Source organism: Caenorhabditis elegans, chromosome X (genome assembly GCF_000002985.6).
Source record: "Caenorhabditis elegans chromosome X".
Classification (NCBI taxonomy): Eukaryota; Metazoa; Nematoda; class Chromadorea; order Rhabditida; family Rhabditidae; genus Caenorhabditis; species Caenorhabditis elegans.
In genome coordinates this window covers 17,195,284-17,220,816 of record NC_003284.9, presented here as the reverse complement: position 1 = coordinate 17,220,816, position 25,533 = coordinate 17,195,284, and the positions used below count along the sequence as shown (strand labels likewise).

At 36.7% G+C, this 25,533-nt stretch overlaps 3 protein-coding genes and 7 non-coding genes across 10 annotated transcripts; 7 read left to right on the top strand and 3 right to left on the bottom strand.

Moving 5' to 3' along the window:
• Positions 1-2,993: 2,993 nt before the first annotated feature.
• Positions 2,994-3,093, bottom strand: T25G12.15. Its single transcript, NR_102257.1, has one exon. It is a non-coding gene; the product is annotated as an Unclassified non-coding RNA T25G12.15 (non-coding RNA).
• A 618-nt stretch (positions 3,094-3,711) lies between these two features.
• On the top strand, positions 3,712-5,799 carry acdh-7 (Medium-chain specific acyl-CoA dehydrogenase, mitochondrial). The gene is made up of 4 exons (NM_078388.6): positions 3,712-4,143; positions 4,208-4,338; positions 4,719-5,148; positions 5,449-5,799. Exons 1-4 carry the CDS (start codon positions 3,715-3,717, stop codon positions 5,695-5,697), a joined length of 1,239 nt encoding a protein of 412 aa, NP_510789.1. The 5' UTR covers positions 3,712-3,714; the 3' UTR covers positions 5,698-5,799.
• A 114-nt stretch (positions 5,800-5,913) lies between these two features.
• acdh-10 (putative medium-chain specific acyl-CoA dehydrogenase 10, mitochondrial) lies at positions 5,914-7,673 on the top strand. The gene is made up of 5 exons (NM_001307895.2): positions 5,914-6,008; positions 6,124-6,604; positions 6,653-6,998; positions 7,164-7,340; positions 7,389-7,673. Exons 1-5 carry the CDS (start codon positions 5,921-5,923, stop codon positions 7,548-7,550), a joined length of 1,254 nt encoding a protein of 417 aa, NP_001294824.1. The 5' UTR covers positions 5,914-5,920; the 3' UTR covers positions 7,551-7,673.
• Positions 7,674-11,451: 3,778 nt separating this feature from the next.
• Positions 11,452-15,658, top strand: T08G2.2 (Alpha-1,6-mannosyltransferase; the record flags this gene model as incomplete). The annotated part of the gene is made up of 10 exons (NM_078386.4): positions 11,452-11,565; positions 11,617-11,687; positions 12,391-12,492; positions 12,541-12,661; positions 12,779-12,857; positions 12,905-13,011; positions 14,212-14,313; positions 14,637-14,763; positions 14,845-15,008; positions 15,179-15,658. 10 exons carry the CDS (start codon positions 11,452-11,454, stop codon positions 15,386-15,388), a joined length of 1,197 nt encoding a protein of 398 aa, NP_510787.2. The 3' UTR covers positions 15,389-15,658.
• Positions 15,659-17,111: 1,453 nt separating this feature from the next.
• Positions 17,112-17,254, top strand: T08G2.4. The gene has a single exon (NR_072942.1). It is a non-coding gene; the product is annotated as an Unclassified non-coding RNA T08G2.4 (non-coding RNA).
• A 1,636-nt stretch (positions 17,255-18,890) lies between these two features.
• Positions 18,891-18,976, bottom strand: T08G2.6. The gene has a single exon (NR_072940.1). It is a non-coding gene; the product is annotated as an Unclassified non-coding RNA T08G2.6 (non-coding RNA).
• Positions 18,891-18,976, top strand: T08G2.5. Its single transcript, NR_072941.1, has one exon. It is a non-coding gene; the product is annotated as an Unclassified non-coding RNA T08G2.5 (non-coding RNA).
• A 1,315-nt stretch (positions 18,977-20,291) lies between these two features.
• Positions 20,292-20,422, top strand: T08G2.7. Its single transcript, NR_072939.1, has one exon. It is a non-coding gene; the product is annotated as an Unclassified non-coding RNA T08G2.7 (non-coding RNA).
• A 1,225-nt stretch (positions 20,423-21,647) lies between these two features.
• Positions 21,648-21,698, bottom strand: T08G2.9. Its single transcript, NR_072937.1, has one exon. It is a non-coding gene; the product is annotated as an Unclassified non-coding RNA T08G2.9 (non-coding RNA).
• On the top strand, positions 21,648-21,698 carry T08G2.8. Its single transcript, NR_072938.1, has one exon. It is a non-coding gene; the product is annotated as an Unclassified non-coding RNA T08G2.8 (non-coding RNA).
• Positions 21,699-25,533: the final 3,835 nt, after the last annotated feature.

Sequence of the window (25,533 nt, the reverse complement as noted above, 5' to 3'; positions counted from 1 at the left end):
CTTTTTTCTCTACATTCACAAAGTATAGCGACGTGTGTTCATCTAAAAGGGGGTTGATTTTGGAGCATCCTGTCGGCTCCACAAGCGGAAAACCACACCCTCTTGTTTTTGCGCACACCGAAGTACTGGCCGAAAACCACTTTAAATTGAAGGAAAATTCGAGTTTATGTTCAAAACGTTTGAGACTCGAAACTTAAGTTCTCCTTTTCAATGCCTATCCATTGTATCTAAGTTCATTGTGATATCTCTATTCGTTATTTTAAAAACGATAATTAAAGTTTTGCCAAAATTTCTGCACCTCCCCCCTTTTCTCACACACACACCCACCTCCCCTTTTCATATTTGGTGTGTTTTCGGCCACATTTTCACCATTGTTTCGGTCATATCTCCGTTAGTCTTGCTCCTTTTTCAAATTTTTTTTTGGAAAAATGTTCATCACATCGAGAGGAAGCGGAAAATATAATTTTTTGTTTCAAAAAAGGTAAATAATAGTCTCAAAAATAGAAAAAATGAACACTTCTTTCAAACAATTTACATTTTTCCATAAAATTCACAAACTTTCCACTATCGTTCCGGTTTTTATGTTAAATTTAGAATTAATAGAATAAAATAAAATGAAATCTCAAATCACAGCTTGATCCGATCATTTTTCGCAGAGATAGGTTATTTAATTTTTGCACATGGAAATCCAGTTTTCCTCTGTTCCTGGACAAGTTTTCAACTATCCTTTCGATTTGATGTTTTAATTTTGATAATTTTCATTGAAGCAAGGTAGACAAACTAAATTTGGTCGGTCTTGACAACTTTCAGCACATTTGTGGAAGTTTTGAGCTTCCAGGCCTTCCCAGAAGGTGATATGTTTCAATTTTTGTTATTTTTAAACATAATAACCGCCGTATTATTCTACTTTTTACGCCAATTTCAACAATTATTTAATTTTTCTCAAACTCCTACTATGAGCAAAGTTATGACGGATTGAAGTTTTAGTGCATGACTCCTCACAGGCCGCCTCTCCTCACAAAAGGCTGCATGCGTGCGGGTGGCTGGAAAATGTTTTCTTTCCAAAAAAAAACAATAGAAAGGCACTTTAACTCTAAGAAGAAGTTCACTTTGAACATATACTTCAGGCATTGCAGGCCGGAGGCCTGCTGTGCGATTACAACTGTTTTAAGCCCAGATTGGCTGGATTGAGTGCCGCAGGCACTCTTACTCTTAGAAGACGCAGTCAACCTTAAATCATTATACCAAGGCAGGCCGGAGGCCTGATATGCGATTACTCTTAGATAAGTTTGATTTAGAAAGCTTTTATTATTTTCAGTTTTCTAAAACAATCCCCATTCCCGAAGGGCTGGGGGCCCACAGGCGTTCACGATTTTCCAAAAAGTAGATGTTATTCTCTCGAACCTAATAACCAGGTTTGAGGGCCGCAGGCCCGAACACTCTTGGAAACTATGGGCTGGCTTTGATCCTATTCTAAGCAGATATGTTATTAACTCAAGCCTAATAACCAGGTTTGAGGGCCGCAGGCCCGAATACTCTTGAAAACTGTGGGCTGGCTTTGATCCTATTCTAAGCAGATATGTTATTCACTCAAGCCTAATAACCAGGTTTGAGGGCCGCAGGCCCGAATACTGTTGAAAACTGTGGGCTGGCTTTGATCCTATTCTAAGCAGATATGTTATTCACTCAAGCCTAATAACCAGGTTTGAGGGCCGCAGGCCCGAATACTGTTGAAAACTGTGGGCTGGCTTTAATCCTATTCTAAGCAGAGCAGGCTGTAGGCCTGCGACGCGGTTGTTATTTACTCAAACCTAACAACCAGGTTCGAGGGCCGCAGGCCCGAACACTCTTGGAAACTATGGGCTGGCTTTGATCCTATTCTAAGCAGATATGTTATTCACTCAAGCCTAATAACCAGGTTTGAGGTCCGCAGGCCCGAATACTCTTGAAAACTGTGGGCTGGCTTTAATCCTATTCTAAGCAGAGCAGGCTGTAGGCCTGCGACGCGGTTGTTATTTACTCAAACCTAACAACCAGGTTTGAGGGCCGCAGGCCCGAATACTCTTAAAAAATTGTGGGCTGGCTTTAATCCTATTCTAAGCAGAGCAGGCTGTAGGCCTGCGACGCGGTTGTTATTTACTCAAACCTAACAACCAGGTTTGAGGGCCGCAGGCCCGAATACTCTTAAAAAATTGTGGGCTGGCTTTAATCCTATTCCAAGCAGAGCAGGCCGTATTCATGAGTTTTCCTTTTCCTTCACCGTTTTTTGTAGTTCACAGTGATGATTGAAAACACGCTTATTTTATTGAATACATTCAAATTATTCTTGAACAAAATCTCAGCCTAAGTTATTCGTACAGTGTCGGTCCTGGAGCAATGAATCAAAGTTTAAAGAGATTTCACTTTACACAGTAAGAGCTTCGAGGCGAAGCCTCAAACCTGAATAGTCAAGTTTTCTAAACATATACCCACTCCTAAAATAATTTCAAAGAGATCTCGAATATCCCGTTAACAGGTTCGAGGCGAAGCCGAGAACCTGCGCCAGCTACCTTGCTAATAACTTAGAGCGAATTAACCCTATCCCCATTCCCGAAGGGCTGGCGGGCCCATAGGCCCGCTAGTCGACAAATTAAGCAAATCGGCAGATTGCCGGTGTGCCGGAAATTTTCAATTCCGGCTGTATGCCAGTCTACCGATTTTCCGGACAATTTCATTTTCGGCAAAATGCCGATTAGCCGTTTGCCGGACATCAATTTACCGGAAGTGGCCAAAGGGATTTTTGAAATAAAAACAGATGTAGGAACATTCATAGGATGCCTACAATTTTCCCGATTAAAATTGAAATTTAAAAATTTCCAAGAAAAAATTTCGGGAATTTGCCGATTTGTCAAAAAAAAACCCCACCCCTTACTCAAATTTTTGCAATAGAATTATTTCAAATGTATAATGTTTTTATTGTCTATACTTCTGAGTGAATCGGAAACTAAACTCTTATTAGCTGTTTTTTCTTTCTCTTAATCCTGCGTCTCATTGTTCATGAATTGTGGATATTTTTATTTATAAACATTCTTGGTATACTTTTTTCATTGATTTTGAATAATAGTTGAACATAAAAAAACTGCTCAATTAAAGTACCAAAGTAACATTCATACGCTCCGAAGAACATGCACCTATGCACTTTGGACTTTATAGTGACTACACTGTTGCCATGTGGTCATTTACCTGCGTTACACCATCTGCGTCTCGCACTCTCTTACCACAACACTCTGCCAACACAACAAAGTGCCACACCTGACGACAGTCTGCGGACCATCGATCCCCCCCCCCCCCCCCCCTCCCCATATCTCGCATTCATTTCTCTTGAGTACACCACCCCATTTTCGCAGTTCTCTGGTTCTTTCTGTTTGATCTCTATTAATCTCATATTCTTCTAAATCATTGGCAGTTTTTCCCAAAACAGTATCAAAAGCGTGCCATCCTTATCACCTCCGTGACTTTCTTATCCATACCCAACAACAAGTAGTCTCCGCCCAAGCGGGCCAATTCTCCATCTCTCTCTCTCTCTCTTTACCTTCACAAAACATTTTTCTCTTGATGATAGCAGCAGACGCCACATACACCGTGTGTGTTCCAATTTTTTGTTGTTGTCTTTTCCTCAATTACTAGGATTATCGATTTTTCATAGCAAACTCTCAATAAAGTTTTTTTCAGAAAATGCTCTCCAGAAACTTGACGAAATGCACGCGTCTGTTCAGCACCACAAACAAGGCCATGTCAACCGGCATGGACTTCCAGTTGACCGCTGACCAAGCAGAGTTCCGTGCAAATGTTCGCAAGTTTGTTGCCGATGAGGTCATCCCAGTTGCCGGCGAATACGACAAAACCATGGAGTACCCGTGGGAGATCATCAAGAAGGCTCATGCACAGGGATATCTGATCGCCGACATTCCAGAAGCTTATGGAGGACTTGGAGTTGATATGGTCTCGAATTGTATCATCAGTGAGGAGATGGCATATGGATGCTCGGGTATTGCTACCGCTATCATGGCTAATGATCTTGCACTGACCCCGCTCATTTTATGTGCCAATGATGATATCAAGAAGAGATTCCTTGGTAGAATGATCGACAATCCGTTTGTGGCGGTAAGTATTTTCGAAATATACTTGAGTTCTTACGGTAAATAACACCTAATCAATTTTGTTTTAGTCCTACGCCGTCACCGAGCCAGGAGCTGGATCCGACGTCGCCGGAGTCAAAACCAAGTGTGAGAAGAAGGGTGATGAGTATATTCTCAACGGCTCAAAGATGTGGATCACAAACGCCGGACATGCTAACTGGTGAGTGAGTTCCACGTGGTGAGGATCTACGTCATTGTAAAGTCGGGCAGACTACAATGATTGGTCGACTACACAAAACTTGGACTTTGTACCGCTAGACGTGGAAATGAGAGAGAGAGAGAGAGAAATGGAATAGAGAAAGAAAGAATGCGACAGGAAGATGAAGAACCCTCGTTTTTCTTATCAAAACGTGTACTTATAATCAACAGGTCAAAGTGCAATGATTCTAGGAGACGCGAGAAAAAAGGTCTACCGTAGATATTGTTATGGGCCACTGTAAATCCATAAATATGCTGAATGGAGCATTCTGGAAAAATCTATCTGAAAATAAAATATTTTGTCGCTAAAAAATTCACAACATTCCTACGCTCTTTTTTCAGGTTCTTCGTGCTTGCCCGTTCCGACCCAGACCCAAAGACCGCAGCAGGAAAAGCCTTCACCGCATTTGTCGTTGAAGGGGACACCCCAGGACTCACCAGAGGACGCAAGGAGATCAACATGGGACAACGATGTTCAGACACCCGTGGTATTACCTTCGAAGACGTCCGTGTTCCAGCCGCCAACGTCGTCGGAGCCCCAGGAGAGGGATTCAAGGTCGCCATGAAGACATTCGACAAAACCCGGCCAACTGTTGCAGCACTTGCCACCGGAGTTGCTTACCGCTGCTTGGACGTCGCCACACAGTATTCTCTGGAGAGAAAAGCGTTTGGAACGCAAATTGCCAACCATCAAGGAGTGTCGTTCTTGCTTGCCGAGATGGCCATCAATTGTGAGCTCGCTAGATTGATGACCTACAAGAGTGGTGCAGAGGTAGGTCAAGCAGAATCAAATCAAGCTTTTTGAAGGATAAAATGTTTATGTTAAAATGGGAGGCGCCCCGTAAATTTACAAGTCCGCAAACACCATGACGCATTTGATGCAGCAGGCAGAACATCACAGTGATGTACATAGGAATATGAGCATAAAATCGGTACTATTATAGGAAATTACAAAACGCTATACGAACTTCAAATGCTGATTAAACTTAGAAAAGATTGGTCAGCACGCTAATTGCCAGCCATTTTCTGCAGAAACACACTCAAACTATCATAATTTCCCTCACTCTTCCAGGTTGACGCTGGCCGCCCAGGATCCTACTACGCTTCGATCGCCAAGCTCTTCGCTTCCGACACTGCCAACCAAGCCGCCACAAATGCTGTGCAAATCTTTGGAGGAGCTGGTTTCAACACTGAATACCCAGCGGAGAAGCTGATGCGTGACGCCAAGATCTTCCAAATCTACGAGGGAACTTCGCAAATTCAACGCATGGTCATTGCTCGTCAGTTGCTCGCTCGAGTCGCTCAGAATGGAGGATATTAGCACGCCACCCGTTTTTCCCCGTTTGATCACAGTTTTGTACAAAACACTGGTATATTTTGTAATTGTAAATGATTTGAAAAAAAAAGAAACAGTTTTGATTTACTTGCTTTTTTTATTTACTTTTCGCACTTTACGGTTTGTCACCGTGTTACATATTTTTGTATTGTTTTTTGGTTGTTTTTTTTTAATTCTCAGGTTTTAATTCAAAAGTTGCAGGTTAAATATGCTTTCCCGAATTGCAACATCATCGCTGGGGCTTTCCCGCTCTGCAACCGGAGTCATTGCCACTCAATCTCGTCAAATTTCTTTTGGTAAGTTGAATATACTTTTGGCAACTTATCCAAAGTAATCTAGATTTTAGTAGCTCTTGAGAATAGACAGAGCAAAACTAAATAACTGTACGAAACTTAATTTGACAATTTTCAGACCTCAGCGAAACCCAAAAGGAGATTCAAGACGCCGCTCTCAAGTTCTCCAAGGATGTTCTCGTCCCAAATGCAGCCAAGTTTGACGAGAGCGGAGAGTTTCCATGGGAAATTGTCCGACAGGCTCATAGCCTTGGACTCATGAACCCACAGATTCCGGAGAAGTATGGTGGCCCAGGAATGACCACTCTTGAGACTGCCCTCATTGTTGAAGCTTTGTCCTATGGATGCACTGGTATTCAACTTGGTATCATGGGACCATCTCTTGCCATTGCTCCTGTCTACATCTCTGGAAATGAGGAACAGAAGAAGAAGTATCTTGGAGCACTCGCTGCGGAGCCAATTATTGCTTCGTACTGTGTGACTGAACCAGGTGCTGGATCTGATGTCAACGGAGTTAAGACCAAGTGTGAGAAGAAGGGTGATGAGTACATTATTAATGGATCCAAAGCCTGGATTACCGGGGGAGGACATGCTAAATGGTTGGTAAAAATTGCGTTGGGTTATAAAAATTAAAAATATATTTTCAGGTTCTTCGTGCTAGCCCGTTCCGATCCAAACCCAAAGACTCCAGCTGGAAAGGCTTTCACCGCCTTCATCGTTGACGGTGACACTCCTGGAATCACCCGTGGAAAGAAGGAGAAGAACATGGGACAGCGATGCTCGGACACCCGTGTCATCACTTTTGAAGACGTCCGCGTGCCAGCCGAGAATGTGCTGGGAGCCCCTGGAGCTGGATTCAAGGTCGCCATGGAAGCCTTTGACATGACGAGACCAGGAGTTGCCGCCGGAGCACTTGGACTCTCGTGGAGATGTTTGGACGAGTCGGCCAAGTATGCTCTGGAGAGAAAGGCTTTCGGAACCGTAATTGCCAATGTAAGAGCTTGCATATGAAACCTACAGCGGAGCTACGATAGATAAAACATTAGAAATGATCGAAGAACTTCGTTCCTGGAAGGGACTTTTCGCCACGGTCTTTACTTGTTTCAGATTTTTCAGAAGTTTTCAAATTGCACATAAAATAATATTGACAATTTCCAGCACCAAGCCGTCCAGTTCATGCTTGCTGACATGGCTGTCAACCTCGAGCTCGCTCGTCTTATCACCTACAAATCCGCCAACGATGTCGACAACAAGGTGCGCTCTTCATACAATGCTTCGATCGCCAAGTGCTTTGCCGCCGACACTGCCAACCAAGCTGCCACCAACGCTGTTCAGGTTTGTCTTACCAAAACTGATTACTAAAGGCAACCTACATAATTTCAGATCTTTGGAGGAAATGGCTTCAACTCTGAGTATCCAGTGGAGAAACTGATGCGTGATGCCAAGATCTATCAGATCTACGAGGGAACCTCGCAAATTCAGCGCATTGTCATCTCGCGCATGCTTCTCGGACATTTCGCGCAAAATGGAACTAGCAGAATTTAGGATGTGCCGTTTTTGAGCAATTTGGTTACACAACACGAGGTCTCTCCAGCCACTAAGTATCTTTTTTGTATGATTTGTATACACGTTTTTTGAATGAAAATGATTGAAATGAATGGGTTTTATAAATTTGAAGTTTTAGAATTTGTATAGGATTTTGCAGGTTTTAAAGTGAAAATCAATAGACGAATGTCTACTTTTACCCAATTTTTTCTCAATTATTCTTAATTCAATTAAGCAAATGAAAATATTCAAACAATTTTGTTTATAGAAAAATATTCGCAGCAACTTTGCATTGCTAATTGGTGTGTTGGTATACAAAAAGAAAAATATTACACTTTAGATTTATTGAATTTTCGCTATGAAGAAATAAAGCAATTTTTGTCAGCAATTTCTTAAAACCTAAAACCGTTATGCTCGGTTTTCAATTATTTTGTTTAAAATACCAAGCTTTGTATTTTTGTACACATCATCATTAAATTCTCGATCTCCATTTATTGGAGGTTTGATTTTTGATTGTTAACTTATTTGTGTGTTTTATGTTTTGCATTTTGCTATTTGTAAATATGAAGCCCAGGTTTTGTTGGGAAAATTATGGTTTCCTTTATTCTTCGAAGGTGCCTTCTTTTGAAGTTTACGAATTCTTCATTTACAAATGATCAGAAATTGAACTTTGAGGTTTCTGGATTGTAACGGGAAATTTTGACCAAATTGATAGTTTACATGCAAGACTAATAATGGAAGTACGGTGAGTTACTCTCGAAAAAAGTTAATGTTTAAAATTTCTTTGAATTCTGTACAGGCGGAGGAAATTGACAAATTTCTAACAAAAATGTTTCAATCTTCCAAGGTTCTGCTCGAGTTTTGGCAAATTGTTAAGCTTTAAAAAAATTGTGTTTTTTTGAAAAACTTCAAGCATTTGCTGCAGGTTTAAATTGTTGCAATGTTCACACAAAGTGATTGAAGCTTAATTTAAACACTTAACAATATTTTACAACATTGTTTATGGCGCATTTTGAAAATTAGGAAACAAGCAGAGTTTCCCAATTTTCAAATGTAATTTTGAAGAATCCCGTTTTTTTTCTTTTTTTATGATCCATCTTCATGCTTAGCACACAACCAAGTTTTCTCAGCCACTTTTGATTTCTGATAATTCACGAGTCTTCTTTTAAATTTTATGGGTCGTCAAAATGAATGAACAAGAGTTTATTAAATATTTATCACCCATCTTTGTTCAGTTGTTGACCAGCGCTTTGCATTTCTAATTGCTTGCTAAGGCAACACGTAACAAGAATTTCCACAACATGTTCTTTTCCGATGACTTTTCCGTTATTTCAAATGGTTTTGTAGTATGAAACTTGACACAGAAAATCATTTGAATAATATCTCGAAGACATAAAACACTCAAGTCAATTAAGACATCATTTTCCTTTATATCGCACTTGACCTTTTCTTCCTGACTCTTCATTCCACCTTTTTTCTGGCGAGAACCGTGCGGCTACTCCTTTTGTATGATGACCCAATTGGACATGTACAAACAGTGAAAAGATCGACAATGCGGTTTTCACCTATTCATTTCTGGAGACTTGGAAAGTGAAAACACAGGAAAACGAGAATGAGAGGAGGAAGTGAGGAGTTCACACTAATCACAGATACACTCACCCGACCTCCAGTTTCTTTAAACAGGTTTTTAACTATTATTACACTGCGATATCATTTAACTATCAGTTTGCGTATTGTTGCTATTAGTTTTTTGTCTAACTGTTTTCAAAACTTATGTCCAAAAAGTTTGTTGCAGAAATTTCGTACCTGAATCCCAGATCCGCAGTGCATAGCACTTGAAAAACGGATCGTCCTTTAATCCTTTGTTTCAACTAACATTATCAAAAGTGAAATAATCAAACCGTCAAATATTCATATGAAACTTCTCAAAAAATTACTTTAAAAATGGTTAATATCCACTTTTCAAGCTTGTAGGTGTTATTATTTACTGATCTTTTTGGATCTGGTCGTTTGTTCACTAGAAAATTACCAAATTAGTGTACGGCATAAATTAAGAAATATTTAAGTCAACCAACAACTTTGAGTAAACATTCTTAATTGCAATTTAAGAAGAATGCCGATTTTTCCGCTTATGTAAGACGGCCTAGTTGTCAACGTTCAATTTTATCATAATGGAGTGCCCCAACATCTAAACAATTTGAAAAAATTGTTTTAGTTTCACGATGAACGGTCACTCTAAAACTGATTCCAAGTCGCTATACAAAACAATACGTGGCCCTTAATTTGATTTCTCTGTGATTTCAAAAAACCTGCAAAATCCCTTTTGTTGCGCCAATATTTTTGAATGTTAATTTGTTTAGAAATGCAGAGAAATGTTTTATCTTTCAGATAAATACTTTTGATATAGTAAAAAACTTGAAAATTTCACATTTTCATATCAACACATATTAAGCTAGTTTTTAAGCACTTCATCAAAGGCTACAATTAAATGTGAAATGTTTGTCACAAAGATAACGTATTTTTCAACATCTTTATGCAAAGTTTTACTCAAAAAATCTCGCAAAATAAATTTTTTGACTTTTTTTAAGTAATGCTGATTAATTTCCAATTAAAAAACCAGTAATTTGTTTTATTACGGTTTTAGAAATTTTGAGAATGAACGGTTTAAAGCATTTTGAAATTGCTGAAAAAATCAATTGAAAAAACGAATACTTTGAAAAACGAGAATTTTTATTCAGACTCCTCCTACAATTCAGGATTATCAGAATTTCTATTTCCTCGTTGAAACACGGATTGTGAGTGGACCCTGAAAGAGGGAAGTAATAAAATAAATATAATGTTTTTTCATAAAAGTTAATTAAATCCAAAAGTCAGATTTGAACATTGGACATGTTATCTTCCACATAATTTTGAACAAATTTTCTTCCACATAAATAGCAAGGTCTGTTTTTATTACACACCTTCTTACTGGTAACTGTTATTTCCCTTCACAAAAGATTTTATTATCAGAAGAATTTTTGTGAATCAGATCTACAAGTGGATACCAAGGTCTTACAAATTCAGTTTTTCCTTAAATCTACATAAACAAAGGTTGTATGCAAAAACGTGAATTGACAACACTTTTTGCTTGTTTTTTTTTCAAAATTCGTATCCTCGTTTTCTAAAATTGCTAACATCCTCACTTAAAATATGTTCAAACTGGCATTTTGAATGATGACAAATTTTCTGTACTAAAAACATAAGTTTCTTTTTGGAAAACAATTTAAAAGAATCCAAAAAAAAAAGACACGACCATGATGACCTCAAGTGTTTTTTTTTCTCGTATCCATCCTCTCATCCTTTGCCCTACCTTCCCACTAGACAAAACGCGTAGTACATACATATATTGTAATCCTATTGCTTCCCTTTTCTTGCAACTTTAATCTCTCACTCAAACAAATTTGCTTTTCCTCCGTCTCCGAACACCGGCGCCAAAAACTAAAGGAGGGGGCAGAGGGTTCAAACTTTTCTCGTAATTGGATTCCTTGTCGCTTAATTTGGCCCCGAATCTATTATGAAGCTTTTTTTTGCAAAGTGTCCGACAATTGGCCTTGTTTCCATTTTGATCTTCTTTCGTTATTACATTTTTTTAGTTATCCAATAACGTTTCAATTAATATTTCTAATTTCTAAAATTAGTACTTTTTCTGGTACAAATTCACAGCTTTAATTTCGATACGCTGGATTTTTTTTTAATTTTGTAAAAACATCCCAATGTGTTGAAGCTCAAAAATAGACTAAGCTCATATTTTGTTTTTTTTTAATTTCTATTCAACTGAACAGTAATCCAATTTTCTCATTAATTTTCTATATTTTCAGCTTTAGAATTCTTTCTTATATATATTTTTTTTTCCAAATTTCAGATGAAAAATCTTCAAATAGGGTTAGTAGCCATATTGTTAATAGTTACCGTTCTTTTTTTCTACTACAAATATTCCTTCGATGATGTAGCTGTCACATATAGCCCTGATTTTCATGTAAGTTAAGTTTATTAAACTATGTTGTTTTTTTTTAATTTGAAGTTTCAGCAAGCAGTACATGAAATTCGTGAAGCTCCACAAGTAAAAATGTTAAAAGATCCGACATTGTTTCATCCGGGGTAAGTTTTTTTTATCAAAATGTTTTTTTGAATTTATGTACATATAATAAAATTTTACTTCAGAGATTATGTTTAGGAAATTTTTACGAAAAAAAAACCGGGGCCTGCCTAAAATAAATGTCAACTGCAAGCAAATTTTTATCTGAAAACTGAACACATTTTCAAAAAAAAATTATAAAGTAAATAGTCGAAATTGTTGATAGTTTCAAGCACTGTTTTTTTTCAAATTTGGTGGAAGCAATTTGTCTATCAAAAACATTGCATAGAGTTTCGGCCAAAAATATATGCTTTTTTGATTTTCAGTGTTTTTTTCAAAATTTTCAAACAAGTATAACTTTGAAACTAGGAATTTAGGCATAAAAAGTTCCACTAACAAAATATTGTTCTCAATGTTGCCTACGTGATGAGTCATTCATTAGTGCTGCACTAACACAAATGTCAATAGATGAAGCGCCCGACATCTCGCGAGCCAATTTTTGACGACTTTTTTTTGTAAAACGCTTGTATAATAGATCAAGAATAACATGTTTTTATGAAAAAAAAATTTAGTTTAAACATAAACTGCAATTAGAAGCGTATATTTGGTAAAACTTTGAGCAGTGTTTTGTTTCATTTTTTTTTGAGAAAACCATATATAAATAAATTTATCTATATATTTTTTTAATTTATTAATCTGTGAAGCAATGTTATAAAAGTTCTTCAGGCCTCGCTCGAAGTACCCGGCTCGCCAGCACATGGGCGCCTGTCCTCCCTTATTTGGAAGGGTTCACATTTTTGTTGCATTCGTGAAAAGTAGTATGGAAACGTTCGTAATCGGTTTTCTCTCCTTCCTGTAATTGCCCTCTCTTTTCAGTCATTATAAAGTTGCCCAAGAGTCATTGCAATGCTATTTGAAAGGAACAAACTACACAGTTGTAATGGTGGATCTTGATAATGATGAACGAGTGAAAGCGGAATGCGGAAAAAACAAACAGGTACTTGTTTTCGAATTGTTTTGCAATCGTTGTTGAATTGCTGGAAACAACAACCTAACCGAAAAACTGAACAAAACAATCAACAACAAAGACAATAAAACCAATTCATTTATCCAGTTGTTCTTCAAAAAGCACTGCGCTGCGGCTGCCTACCTTCGTGATGCCGACTGGATGCTTGTTTTGGATGCGGACACAGGTACTCACCAGACGCGGAACTAATCGGTCATCCGAGAATTTTTCCAGGAATTGCTAATCCAAATCATTGCGTTGAAGAATGGATTGATAATCGTGTTGATATCATTTTCTACGAGAGATTCTTCAATTGGGAAATTGCAAGCGGAAATTATATCGTTAGTTGCATTTGCATTTTTGCAAATTTTTGAGTCCTATTTCGGGGTTGAGAAAATAATAAAATAGTTTCTCCAACGCCAGGGATTTGGTGGTGAAGCGTTAATTCCATGTCTGTTACTAATATTAGATTCCTGAATTTCTTATGTGGAGCCCGGCAAGCCTTGAAGGTAAGGCATGTTAGCGATCTGGCGACCAACAATAACTACTGCTCACTAGGGAATGACCAGAATAAGTGGAGCGATATTGAAAAAAAAAAAATTGTATCGGAAAGCTGACATTCTCTACTATAAGAATATGACTGAAATTTTTGCCCATTCGGGCTGGAAACTTTTCAGAAATTTTTATTTCTTCGAAAATTGCCACTTTTTTCTCCACCAAACCCATGAGAAAATTTGATCCAAAAATTTTTTTTGAAATTTTTTCAAAAATGTACGAAATAATGTAGAGTGTCACAAATAACTTATTTTTCATTGTTTTCAATGACCGAATCACTGATTCTGATGCCGTATCAAGACGTTTTACCAAATCGATATTGGAAAAACACCTTGTCTTTGAGACTCCATATCTCTGCAGGAAAAAATTGCACTAAAAAGTGATCAACTAGAAACTTGTTAAACATAATGTGATCTGAAACTTTTCAGTAAAAAACTTTCTTTAAAAAAATTTGGTTGCCGAGTTGGGACCAATTGATTCGAGCTTCATTATTTTTGAATATTCTAAATAGTTAAAGGTCTATATCTTGGCAACCAAGTTTTTTACAAGAAAGTGTTCAACTAAAAAGTTTTAGATCACATTGTGTTTAACAAGTTTTCAGTTGATCACTTTTTAGTGCGATTTTTTCCTGCAGAGATATGGAGTCTCAAAGACAAGGTGTTTTTCCAATATCGATTTGGTAATAAAAATTTCTGAAAAGTTTCCAGCCCGAATGGGCAAAAATTTCAGTCATATTCTTATAGTAGAGAATGTCAGCTTTCCGATACAATTTTTTTTTTCAATATCGCTCCACTTATTCTGGTCATTCCCAAGTCAGCCAAAAGGCGTTAATTATCAGTATATCTCTGACTGGACTCCCATGCTCGTCTAGCATACGTGCGGTACTCCACGACTAGGTCACGGAGCTTAATTTAATATAAAATCTAGATCGTGAAATTTGTGGAAAACATCACTTTTAAAGATAGATTTTGAAAATTCAAATTCAGGTACGGAATACCATGTTCGCTAGAAATTTCTTGCAAAAGTGGGGAGACTGGGAGTTCACACAACCATCAAACTGGAACGGAGCTGACAATGGTGTTCTTCAGGTAAATTTTACAATTGTTTTTCGAGTATACAAAAATTATGAAATTCTTACGAATTCGCACAATGACCACTGAAATTCTTTAACTGAAGAAACTACCCTGATTTTGTGTAAGCAGCGAACAAATGTTTCAATTGAAAACTTGATGTTTAACATTTTTATAACAACTTTTCCGTTATTAACTTAACATAGAATCGGTGGTAAAATTTCAAATGCAAATTTAATTTTGATAAAGTCATAACGGACCACATTCAAATTTGGATGGTTTAAAAATTGAGCTATGAAATATGTTTTTGCATCCCCAACTTTCCAGTTGTATATTTCCAGATTCACATTTTAAAAACCGTCCTCCCATATGCATCACAAGAAATCAAAAATTGCGACAAGTACTGGCACAACTCGACGGGTTATGACACATATATGGCATACGTCACTTGTTGCAAGCTGGCTCTAGGTAAATATTGCCGATAAGGGTTGGGTTATCTTGTTTGCGGAAATTGAACTTTTATTTGTTGATGATGAATTTGATTTTAAGGTGCAACACGGTTATGGCCTGGAAAAGTACGGATATTCCGAAGAGCTCACGGATGGGTTCGAGATGGGTTTCTGTCAACGGATAGATTTTGCGAAAAAGACTTCATGTTCCATGGATGGAAAAATAATGAAGTTGGATTCAAAGGATGGGAGAGTCCGTTTCCGGTATGATTCTTAAAATTTTTTTCAAGCCAAAGCAGAGGTCGCAATATGTTAGGCGGTAACTGTAAAAAGTGTCAGTCCCGTGGATTCAATTTTCTGTAATTTTAATACTTCCTTATTTAATAATACTTTTTTCTATTTTCCCACCTCAAGTAAATTTTTTATACTTTCAGAAAAACTTGAACGTAAGTCTCTGCGGAAACGGTCTGGAAGGCTGGGAGTATCGACCATTTAAGAACGTCACTTGCGAAAGTATCCGGATAACTCTTGCCAATTTCGAGAAGAGTAGTGGTAGGAATTTCCCGAAAGAAGCTCGTGTAATACCTCACCTCGCCGAGCCTGACGTTGGAGAATGCTTTCCAAACTGCGACGATGACGTGTAATTTGTTGATTATTTTATAGTTGTTTTTGTTTTGGAGTATTTTGTTGGAGAGAAAATTAGAGAACGAATAGGTTTTAGCATTATAAGATTGCGTAGGTTCAATCAAGCTTCAAAATGTTTTGATGAGCCTTCCAGGTAGGATAAAAAGACCTACCTGCCTTAAAAGGCATGTCTAAATAGTCTATATTTTTTGCCAGGAAAAAATGTCTGCCTCAGCCAAGGAAACTAATTTAAGCTTTCTGTGTCTACGTGAAATTTTGACATGTCTAAAAGAGTATCTGAGCAAATTTTAAAACTACAAAAAGTAAAACCTTTCAATTTGCCAATTTTCAATCCAACTAAATAGTTTTCCTGTAATTGTTTCTTTTTTCTTCATTTTCCTCCCCCATTCTCCAGAATCCATTGTGACCGGTGTCAAAATAATAATGTATTACATAGTTCATTTCCCTTCTTTCATCCATCTCCAGTGTTTTTCCAGAAGGTACAAACATGGTTGTAATTGCCATCCAAACAGTCAGTCCCCCACCAAACAATACGTCGTTTTCCATTTTTCATTCTTCCCACGAACACATTATATTTTACCTCCAAATATGTTTTCTTGCCCTTCTATTTCATAGAGTCAAACTCTACCCACTTTCTTTTCCGTCAACATACAAATAAAAAAAACTGAAAGGTAAACCGTTTGTCGCCTCGCAACTTTTCCCTCCTTTTCAACTATTCAAAACCTATACAATTGCATCACTTATGCCGGGATCAGTGTAAACTGCGGAAAAAGAGGGCTATAATTGTCTCTTATTAACCCTTTCAATTTACCTTTTGAGTGCTTTCGCTCGCTTTAGTCATTGGCTTCAAGAGCCAATCGTTCCGCCAATCGCTGCCCACTTGTGTATGTCTTTTCTTCATGACCATATCAATGCAATATTTTCCGAATGTTGCCACTTATTAGTTTATGAATATAGTCACAACTTGCGTCGGAGTTGAATTGTATTTTTTGTTTGAGTTTTTTTCAAATGTTTTGTTTGTAGAGTTTGTCTGAATGTATTGTAATTCATGCACACTTCTATGAAATTTTAGAAAACCAATATAAATGTTAAAATCGATTTTTTTTTCAAATTTTTATTGGTGCCATTCTAGCACGTTTCTCAACTTTTCCTGAGAGTTACTGTTCACTTTTAGAACATTACTCTACCGCTTCGACGTACTTCTATACATTTCGAGATGTTATAGATGTTAAATAACATCTTTAACTTTAATAGCGGAAACTTTCTTGCAAGCTTATCTTACAAGGGAGTGTTTTACTAGCTGGCTTCCTAGGCATTTTAGGCCGGTTAGTTGAAATTGCTCTAGAATTTTCGTATTATTGAGAAATTCAAATAAATTACAGTATCAACTTTTGCTACCGAACGAATTCAAGATAATTGTCAGTTTTCTGAACAGAGAAAAAGGGGATAGTTAAGCTTTTCTTAATCAGCTTTTCTTCTTTTATTGTAACATTTATGAAATGTTCTCAATTAGTTTCGCTCTTCCCACTTTTTTTTTTTGGCTTCATGAGAGTATTTCAGTTGATGAAACCTCAAAACAATTCCGTCCCTATGGTTAGTTTTCACAATAAAACAAAACCACTTACTTTGATGCTAGCCACTCATCATCTTCTCTCGACTTTTGATTTTTGTCGTGTTATACAACAAGCTGATGACAAGCCTTTGCAAGACCTAATCCCACCAACCAAAACAACCTTTTAGCCACACAGCAGGATCTCGCATCCAGGACTGACAGACCAGCAGCAGCAGTTCCTGTTCCACACACAAACACACGCACATCCATTATCCACACCAATTATCTTTTCTGAACCAAACATGACTAACCAAGTTTTGATGATGGGTGCTTCTGTTTTGAGAGTTTTATAATCTTCTTCTAAACGGTCGTGCACGCCTCCTGAAAAAAAAGCCCTGGATCGACAAGTTGTGTGTTGGTCATTTGGTTAAAACCGCGAGAAGACCCACTTTGGCTAATCCAATCTTCTACTTCTTCCTTTGTTCTCAGGTATTTCCAAATTTATTTGTTGCCGTTAACATCATTGCTGGCTGTCAGTTAATGGAGACGACAGTTTAAGACAGCGGTGTTTTCTACAATATCTTGCAGTTTTCAAATTGCCGAAGTTTCATCCACCAAACATAAGTGCAAAAGCTCCGTACATACTCTAGAATTGCACACATTTTGAAAAAAATTTCTTTTCGAAAAAAAAAACAAGGTGAATGTTTATTTCAGTTGAAAATATCTTTTGTATGTACCTGGCTCGCCAAGTTAGGAAGCTCATATCTTATAAGTTCTTAGAAGATTTCGCATAGGTAAAATTATTGTTATTCAGTTTTTTTTTAATTATAAGGTACCAAATTTCCCCCTGTTACCTTAAAATTATTTAACTCAAGTTTTTGGAAGAATCTCTCAAAAAAACATTGCGTTTTTTTTCAAAGAAATATGATTTAGAGATTTCAACTTGTCCTATAAATAAACATCTATAAAATAAAATATTTGCCTACTTCACTTTGATATTACAGATTTTCTGATTATCTTATCACTGTTGTTCAACACAAAGTAAAGTTCAATAAAACCAAATCCATCAGATGATTGATCAGAGCCATCTGTTTGCTCAGTTTTTTGATGCAATCATGTAGACTTTCTGGCTTGTGTCCACACGGGTTTCCTTTTTTTTTTTGTTGGAAAATTTTAATTTTAAGAACATGGTGACATTCTGTTTTATTTTAAGCATTTTTCAACCGTTTAAATTTGAACTTTAGTTGAGAAAAAAGAGTTTTTGAGCATAAACAGTTTATAAAAAAGTTTTGGGATACGGTACAAAAGTACCGATAATTTTTTATTTTCATTTGGTTAAAGTTATATCTGTTATTTGATTTCATTTTTATAACCCATAAAAGTTGTTATTGCACTTTGCTTTTCACTTCAGAAAGTTCAGTATCAAAAAAAAATCTGAACTGTGATAAAATTGTCTTGATAGTACGTGGTGTCTTGCTGCCCCATTACAAATTTGATCCACAATAAACGCAATAAAGAGTTTGCGAAGTTAACATTTTTTCATAAAAATTACCGAATTTAATGTAGATCATGCCGTGATGGCACAGCCTGACACATGGTGTGAAAGTATGATCTGCCTCTGTTCAGCTGCTTTGCAGAAAACTTCTCTAACGAAATTGTCCTTAAAGAAGGATGAAGGTTAACCTCAGTGACAACTAAAAATTTGGTATGTGTGTTATTGCAAGTTTTAGATTTTCTAGGGTCCGATTTTCATCTATTACTTCTGCATTTTAAAAAACTTCAGAACACGAATGTTTTGTACAAAAGTACATTTTTCTCGTCGCTTTCCCACCACCAAGTGTCGGCAAAGAAAAGGCCAGATCTTGTTTAATTCCCTTTACTCTGAATCATCACAACTGATAAAACAAGATTGGTAGCTCACAGATCTGATCCTCCTTCGCTAGATTTTTCTCCACGCGCATACTAACTTCCGCACACACAAGTGAGAATTCCAATGTCTTTTCAACTTGCCGCCCGGCCATGACCACTCGAAAGAGCACCTCGCTACCGGCAGCAAGCCAACACGCGTACTACAAGCTTTTGAGCATCACCGGCAACGGTCGTTAGGGTGGGGGTGTACATGCTTCTTCACAAGCACATAAACACAGTGATTTGGGGGAAAAAAAGGGGGTGAGATGGATGCTTCTGCTCACACAAAACCACTTTTCATTTGCCCAGTTTTCCCACTTTTCTTACCGGTAGGTGCTTGGGATAGACTTTTTTCGTGCTTTCAGGGTTTTCATTTGCAGCAGTCTTTGTGATGCTTAAATATTGAAAATGTGAGAAAAGTAGAGCCCTTATTTTAAAAAGTTTTTTTTTGACACCATTTTGCCAGATTTTTTCGTTTACCGATTAAATTCTTTGAGCATTTCCAGAAATTCAGAATTTTTATGAAAAGAATCTGAATCTTTTTTTATTATAAAATAAACTGAAAATACTTGAGTTGGTCAGAAAAGTTTTTCCGGATATCATTTGATAGTTAAGAAAAATTTAGAGTAAGAGCAGATTGTTTATTGCAACATGAATTCTACATATAGTGTAATATGCTTCTAATTGTTTTTTTTTTGAACAATTTAATGTTAAGGTCACTCACCCTTTTGTGTATTAGTAACGCGTATAGTTTTTTTTTTCACACAACAACAGTTTTATCATTTTTTGAACAACTTTTTCTCTGGAAAACATTCGTTCATTGCGAATTTATGTACATAAGTCTGACACATTGGACATCACTTATACAACTTAACTTATTTTATAAAACCTATGACTGTTTTTTAATTATAAAGGTGTTTGTTACGGTTTAATTCAGGCGTCAAAGAACGTCCGACTTAAAATTGCGAGTAAATTCACAACTCGTCGTTGAAATGCTATAATACTTTTTCTCCGAAGTGCTTTGTTGAGCTTTGTACAAAAATGACAAAGCACTGTGAATTTTTAAAATTACTTGAAACCTTTTAATACTGATCCAAGCTTTTAAGTACTTATGAAAAAAAGTACGCTTTTTGTCAGTCTGAACTTGGACATGATATGCAAAAATGCAGTTTCTTCTAACAAGTTTCTGAAGATGTGTTTTTTTTAGATCCTCTACCTGCCTATCTGAATTGTGTCACTAAACTCATCCATCTTCTACCAAATTTTTGTCGAAACTTCACAAGGCAACCCAGGTCCATCTTACTCCAAGAGAAATCGCTGCCGTAATCGTACAAATATATCTTGTTTGCCCCATGTCTTCTCGCAAACCGCTTCAACCTCCTCTTCGCCATTTCGAACTCTGTGTTCACACCACTTAGCAACAACTGCATATACGGTTGTATGTACACATATATCTATACTATGTGGATTTATGCGTTTTCTCACCTACTAAACCATCAAGAAACATTGAAAGAGTGTGAGAAGCTTCTGCTTTTCCTCTCCCCTCGTTTTCCTTACATTTCATCTTCATCTTCATCTTTTCACACCAACCGATACGTTTCATTAAACCGTAAACCGACAAATGGATATAGACACCTAGACACACAGAAACACTCACACAAGAAACTTGTCTTTTCTAATGCAAAAAATGAAATCTGTTTGAGGTTTTTAGTTGAGTGGAAATAAAGAAGAAAATGAAACGAGGAAGCGGTGTATTTCTGAGAAGGAGAAAAGTACAAAATTGTACTGGATTAATTCGATTCTCTTTTTCCTTCCCTTTCGTTTCACCCCAGAGGTCAACCCTTTTTACATGTGTACTTTTCTGTTAATCGTCTAAATGTTTGCAAATCTGCTCAATGTTCAACGCCACAAATGCAACTCTTGGCGATTGTGTGTCCACACGAGCCTGGGTGGTCGATTTATTTTTTTTTATTATATGATTTCTTCATCAATTTGCAAATCTAGGAGTTTACAATGCTGAGTTTCAAAAGAAGTCTTATTCAAAAAAAAGTTGCATTCAAAAAATGATAAATTATACTTGTGTTAAAATCTAAAAACAGTAATTTGAATGATTCATTCAATACTATATATTGCGTTGCCTTACTTCCTGACTTCAACTTTTAAATTTCAATATAATTTTTCTACAGATTTTTTTCTTACTTTTTCAATGAAAAATGTTCAGATACTTCATTGATTGGCAATATTTTAAAAATCAAATCTAAACACTAAGTTCTTGTTGTGATAGTTTTAAAACCCATAACTTTCCAAAACTACCTCTATTTTTACCAATTGATTTCTCTACAAGAACTTCTCAAATATTTTCATCTATGAAAAACACTATTCGTTTATCTGGGGTTGTTTAAAATGTGTGTCAATAAATACCATTTGATGAAAACACTTGATTTTATTTTTCAAATCTGCACAATTCAAGTACTGCGCACAGAAATAATTTCCACATTTTTTTCTGTTCAAAATAGCGTTCTTGAAGAATTAGGCAGTACCTTTTATTAAATATCCAATTGTATCCGTTTTTCCTACTTTCTTCAATTTCTCTCCCATAGCAAACTCGAATTTCTTAAGCTCCTGGAAAGGTGTGACCCACCCTCTCAAACAATGGAAAAATCGTTGACTTGACACATCAACCAAAACTGTCGTAATTTGATTATTCCTTCCTCCCCCCCCCCCCCCCCCCCCATCTCCATTTCAATTCTCGCTTCGCAACTTTCCACGAGGTAATCCGCTGCGTCCCACTGTGTCGAGAAGTAGAAGGTCTTTTATGCTAATTGACAGACGTAAGGGGCCGCGTGAATGAATTGAAAAGAAGTTTAGGAGAGCGGGGGGACAGACGAAGAAGAATGGGACACCAAGAAACGGTGACGAGTAGTCAGGAGTTTGAGTCTCCGGATTTGTTTTCTCGATTGAAATTCATTCCCGTTACAGGATTATTTTATTAGTTTTTTATTAAGTTAAAATTGAACATTTTAAGTTTTAGCTCTCAGTGCACTTTTCAAAACACATTTTTAAAAATTGTATATGAAAACGATGATTGCAGAATAAATATAAAGTAAACTTTTTTTTAAGATTCAGAAACTAAAAATTAGGTACTTGTGTATTATACCCCCGCCATTAAAAAAAATTATTTTTTAACTTTTAAATAAGAAACGTGTGAACTGTGTTTGTATTTTAAGGCTGAGGAAAACACCATTTCCCAAAAATGATACTTTTTCTAGTTTTATAGTAATTTTGTATAACATTCGTAAAAATGATCAATTATTTTGAAGTTTATTGTGTAAATCGTATGCATAATTTACAAAAATTTCTCATTAAGGCTTTATTCTCTTCAGATACATATTTTCGAAGGCATACTTTGGCAACACTAAATTCGTATAATTTTATTGTTTTTTGAAATGTTCATTCACAAATGCTCTGTCCTCAAAAATTGACCTTGTCTTTTTTGATTTTCTCGCTCAACTTTTCTCAAAATTTCTGAATTTTATTTGTGAAAAAGTTTTATTTGAAAACTTTTAAAGAAGTCCTTTTGAAAATATTGTTTTGGTGCCATATTGAGTCTTTTAAATCGATGAAATATGTTTTTCTATTCGGTAGCGAATAATATGTTCAGTGATAAGTTTTCCAGTGTATATACCACAAAATGCTTATAAATCATTAAATTAAATTAAATTAAAAGTTGAAAACAAAACCTAAAACTCAAAATGCATTCTGAAGTTGAATTCCTTTCCCGCCGAAAAAGTCTGCCAAAATCATTCCAATGTTCACTTGTCTTTCGAACTTCGTTCTCAAATTTCCACGCTTTCCCTAATTCGTCTGCACTTTTTTTCTTCTCCAACTGCCAACACGGCAGCAACGCGTTTCTTGATAAGATTCTGCCAAATTGGGACATGTGCAGAGCACCTCCCCCCTACTCCCAACAAACATTTCCACATATGGACGGCGGCACAAACATAGAGCTGTCACAAGGCTAACGAGAAACTGTCAAATGGACACAATTCTCTGTATTCACCGGAAAATAAAGAGAAAAGAAAAAAAATCGTCAGTTCTCCTTTGGCAGCATTCATTCAAGTCTTTACACAAAAGTCTCACAAAGATTTTGTGGTGGTAGGTACGTGGGAGGTCGCAATCTCTGAAAGGTTGGTTAAGCATGTTTGCTCAACTGCCTTAGAAGGACGGGCTTTTGCTTAGCGTCTCCCAGTCTTCCTTTCTTTTCCGTGTCAACTCGAGTCAAGAAAACGAAATATTGCCAAAAACCACACCTTTTCGCTTACTCATCTGATACTGCAGGATTGGTTTTTTTACAGTCTTTAAGAATATTTTTTAAGCTGAAAGTGCTCTAGTTTTTTTTAGAATAAGATTCTATTTAGTTTTCACCCAAAAATGTTAAAGTTCATTTTAAAGCACCTGTTTACATATTTTTTCTCTGCTCCAAATAATATTTTATTTTTATTTTTATGATTTTAGGCTACTTTGAGGTAGGCTTATAACTTATTTATTTTGAAAGCTTTTTGATAAAGTGTTCTGAAAAAACTTCCTCCTAAGCTCGGGTTTTCACTCCACCATCTCAACTTTTATATGCTCAAAAAGTGTGCGACACCGCTCGCGTTACCCCTCTCTATTATTTACTCCCAGTCATTGAAAGAATCAACCATTCCCTCCATTTGGAAGCATGCCACTGTCATTCCTGTACCCAAAAAAGGCAACCCCTCAAATCCATCTAATTATCGTCCAATTAGCTTAACTGATACTATTGCTAGAGTAATGGAGAAAATTATTTCACACCGAAGTCTGAATACGGTCACCTCATATCCAAACATCAACACGGGTTTCTAAATTTTAGGAGCTGCACCGCAGCCCTCACTCGATCTTCTTCTCTTTATCATTCTATACTCCATGAACACAAACGTCTTGATATTATATTTTTCGATTTCTGCAAAGCTTTTGATAAAGTCTCTCATGACATACTTATTTCTAAAATAAAATCTCTTGGCATCAACCCCGTCTTTTGCAATTGGATATCCTGTTTTCTAAGCAATCGCACTTTCTCAGTCAAAATCAATTCCACAGTTTCCGCTAATGCCCTCCCCATTCCTTCTGGGGTGCCCCAAGGAACAGTTACAGGTCCCCTTCTCTTTATATTGTTTTTGAACGACCTACTCCTATCCATACCCCCTTCTATTCAATTTTCTTGTTTTGCTGACGATGTGAAAATATTCAGTCACGATCCAATTGAACTTCAAAGCACAATTGATCTCATTGTAGATTGGTCTTTGAAAAATCAGTTGCCTCTTGCTCCCACCAAAACGGCCCTACTCCACATAGGAACTCAAAACCCTAGGCATAATTTCAATATTGACTCCCTACCCATCGTCCCCAGTTCCTCTGTTAGAGACCTCGGGCTTATCACCGACGATAAATTGTCATTCAAATCGCATATCAATAGAACCTCTTCCCTGGCACTTCTTAGGGCAAAACAGATCCTAAAATCCTTCCCCTCTGGCTCCAATAAATTCTATGTGAACCTGTTTAAAACGTATGTCTCACCAATTCTTGACTATGGGTCCCACATTTACTCCCCTCCCCCTCATTCAAAACTGTCAGGTGCATTAGAATCCGCTCTCAAATACTACTCAAGAATAATACTACAACGTAACAATATACAATACAAAGTATCGGAAACATCACATAGAAACACCTCATTAGTTTATTCACTTTCATATAAAAACCGCCTGAGCATTCTCAACATGGCCACAGCCCGCTCAACACGCTTAAAATCACAGCTTATTCTCTTGTATAAAATTATAACAAGCGCTGTACATTTCCCAGATGCAAAAAGATTTATTATACATGTCAGATCTCAACGTCGGCCGATGCTCCTTTCTCTAGTCAATCCAAAGTCCAAAGGTTTCTTTTCTATTGTCGTTCCCCTCTGGAACAGTATAGTTCACAATGTAGCAACATTCCTTTCCCCCTCCCAGTTTATGAACCTCATAAACCAACAAATCTCATTCTTTTAAATTTCTCGTTGATTTATCCTCTTCTGTCAAATAGTATTTACTTTTTTTCATACTTAAGATGGACTCTGACGGGTCTTCTTTATTTTTATGTGTTATTCGATTTTTCCCCGTTGATCTTCTATGTACTACATTTTGTTACTATTTATCTTATTTTCGAATAAACAAACAAACAAACATAAGTTTTATTTTTTTTGGAAAAAATCTGAAAATCCCTTGATGGAGTTGGATGGAAAAGTTTCAGATATGTTTCAAGAAAAAACCAACCAGCTTTAAGACTATTTGTCTACTTGAAAATAGCCTAGAAATCATAAACAATTTCAAAAATTGTCATTTGGAGCAATTTTACGGGCTTCTAAATTGGTGAAGAATGTACTGAAATAAAAATTCAGATCGACTTTTTTTCTAGCTGAATGCTCGTCCGCCGCTAAAATTTTTGTGGGGACCTTTTTTAATAATCCTTTTTCAAATGACTTCGGTTTCATTTTGAAGTCTAATAGTGAGCTGAAATACTTTTCTTGTCAATACTCTCCGAGGTTGAATCTTGTTTTCAGCTTCTTCCTACAAAGGACAACATGTTCTTTTTCACCTCCTCCTGCTTCTTTCTTCTTATCAGTCA

What these genes read in the sequence shown, in the direction of transcription:
- acdh-10 (NM_001307895.2), top strand. Translation starts at nt 5,921, where the DNA reads ATGCTTTCCCGAATTGCAACATCATCGCTGGGGCTTTCCCGCTCTGCA. An exon ending in GGGGGAGGACATGCTAAATG is followed by an intron (nt 6,605 to 6,652) that starts GTTGGTAAAAAT and finishes ATATATTTTCAG; the next exon opens with GTTCTTCGTGCTAGCCCGTT. An exon ending in TCGGAACCGTAATTGCCAAT is followed by an intron (nt 6,999 to 7,163) that starts GTAAGAGCTTGC and finishes GACAATTTCCAG; the next exon opens with CACCAAGCCGTCCAGTTCAT.
- acdh-7 (NM_078388.6), top strand. Translation starts at nt 3,715, where the DNA reads ATGCTCTCCAGAAACTTGACGAAATGCACGCGTCTGTTCAGCACCACA. An exon ending in AACGCCGGACATGCTAACTG is followed by an intron (nt 4,339 to 4,718) that starts GTGAGTGAGTTC and finishes CTCTTTTTTCAG; the next exon opens with GTTCTTCGTGCTTGCCCGTT. An exon ending in CCTACAAGAGTGGTGCAGAG is followed by an intron (nt 5,149 to 5,448) that starts GTAGGTCAAGCA and finishes TCACTCTTCCAG; the next exon opens with GTTGACGCTGGCCGCCCAGG.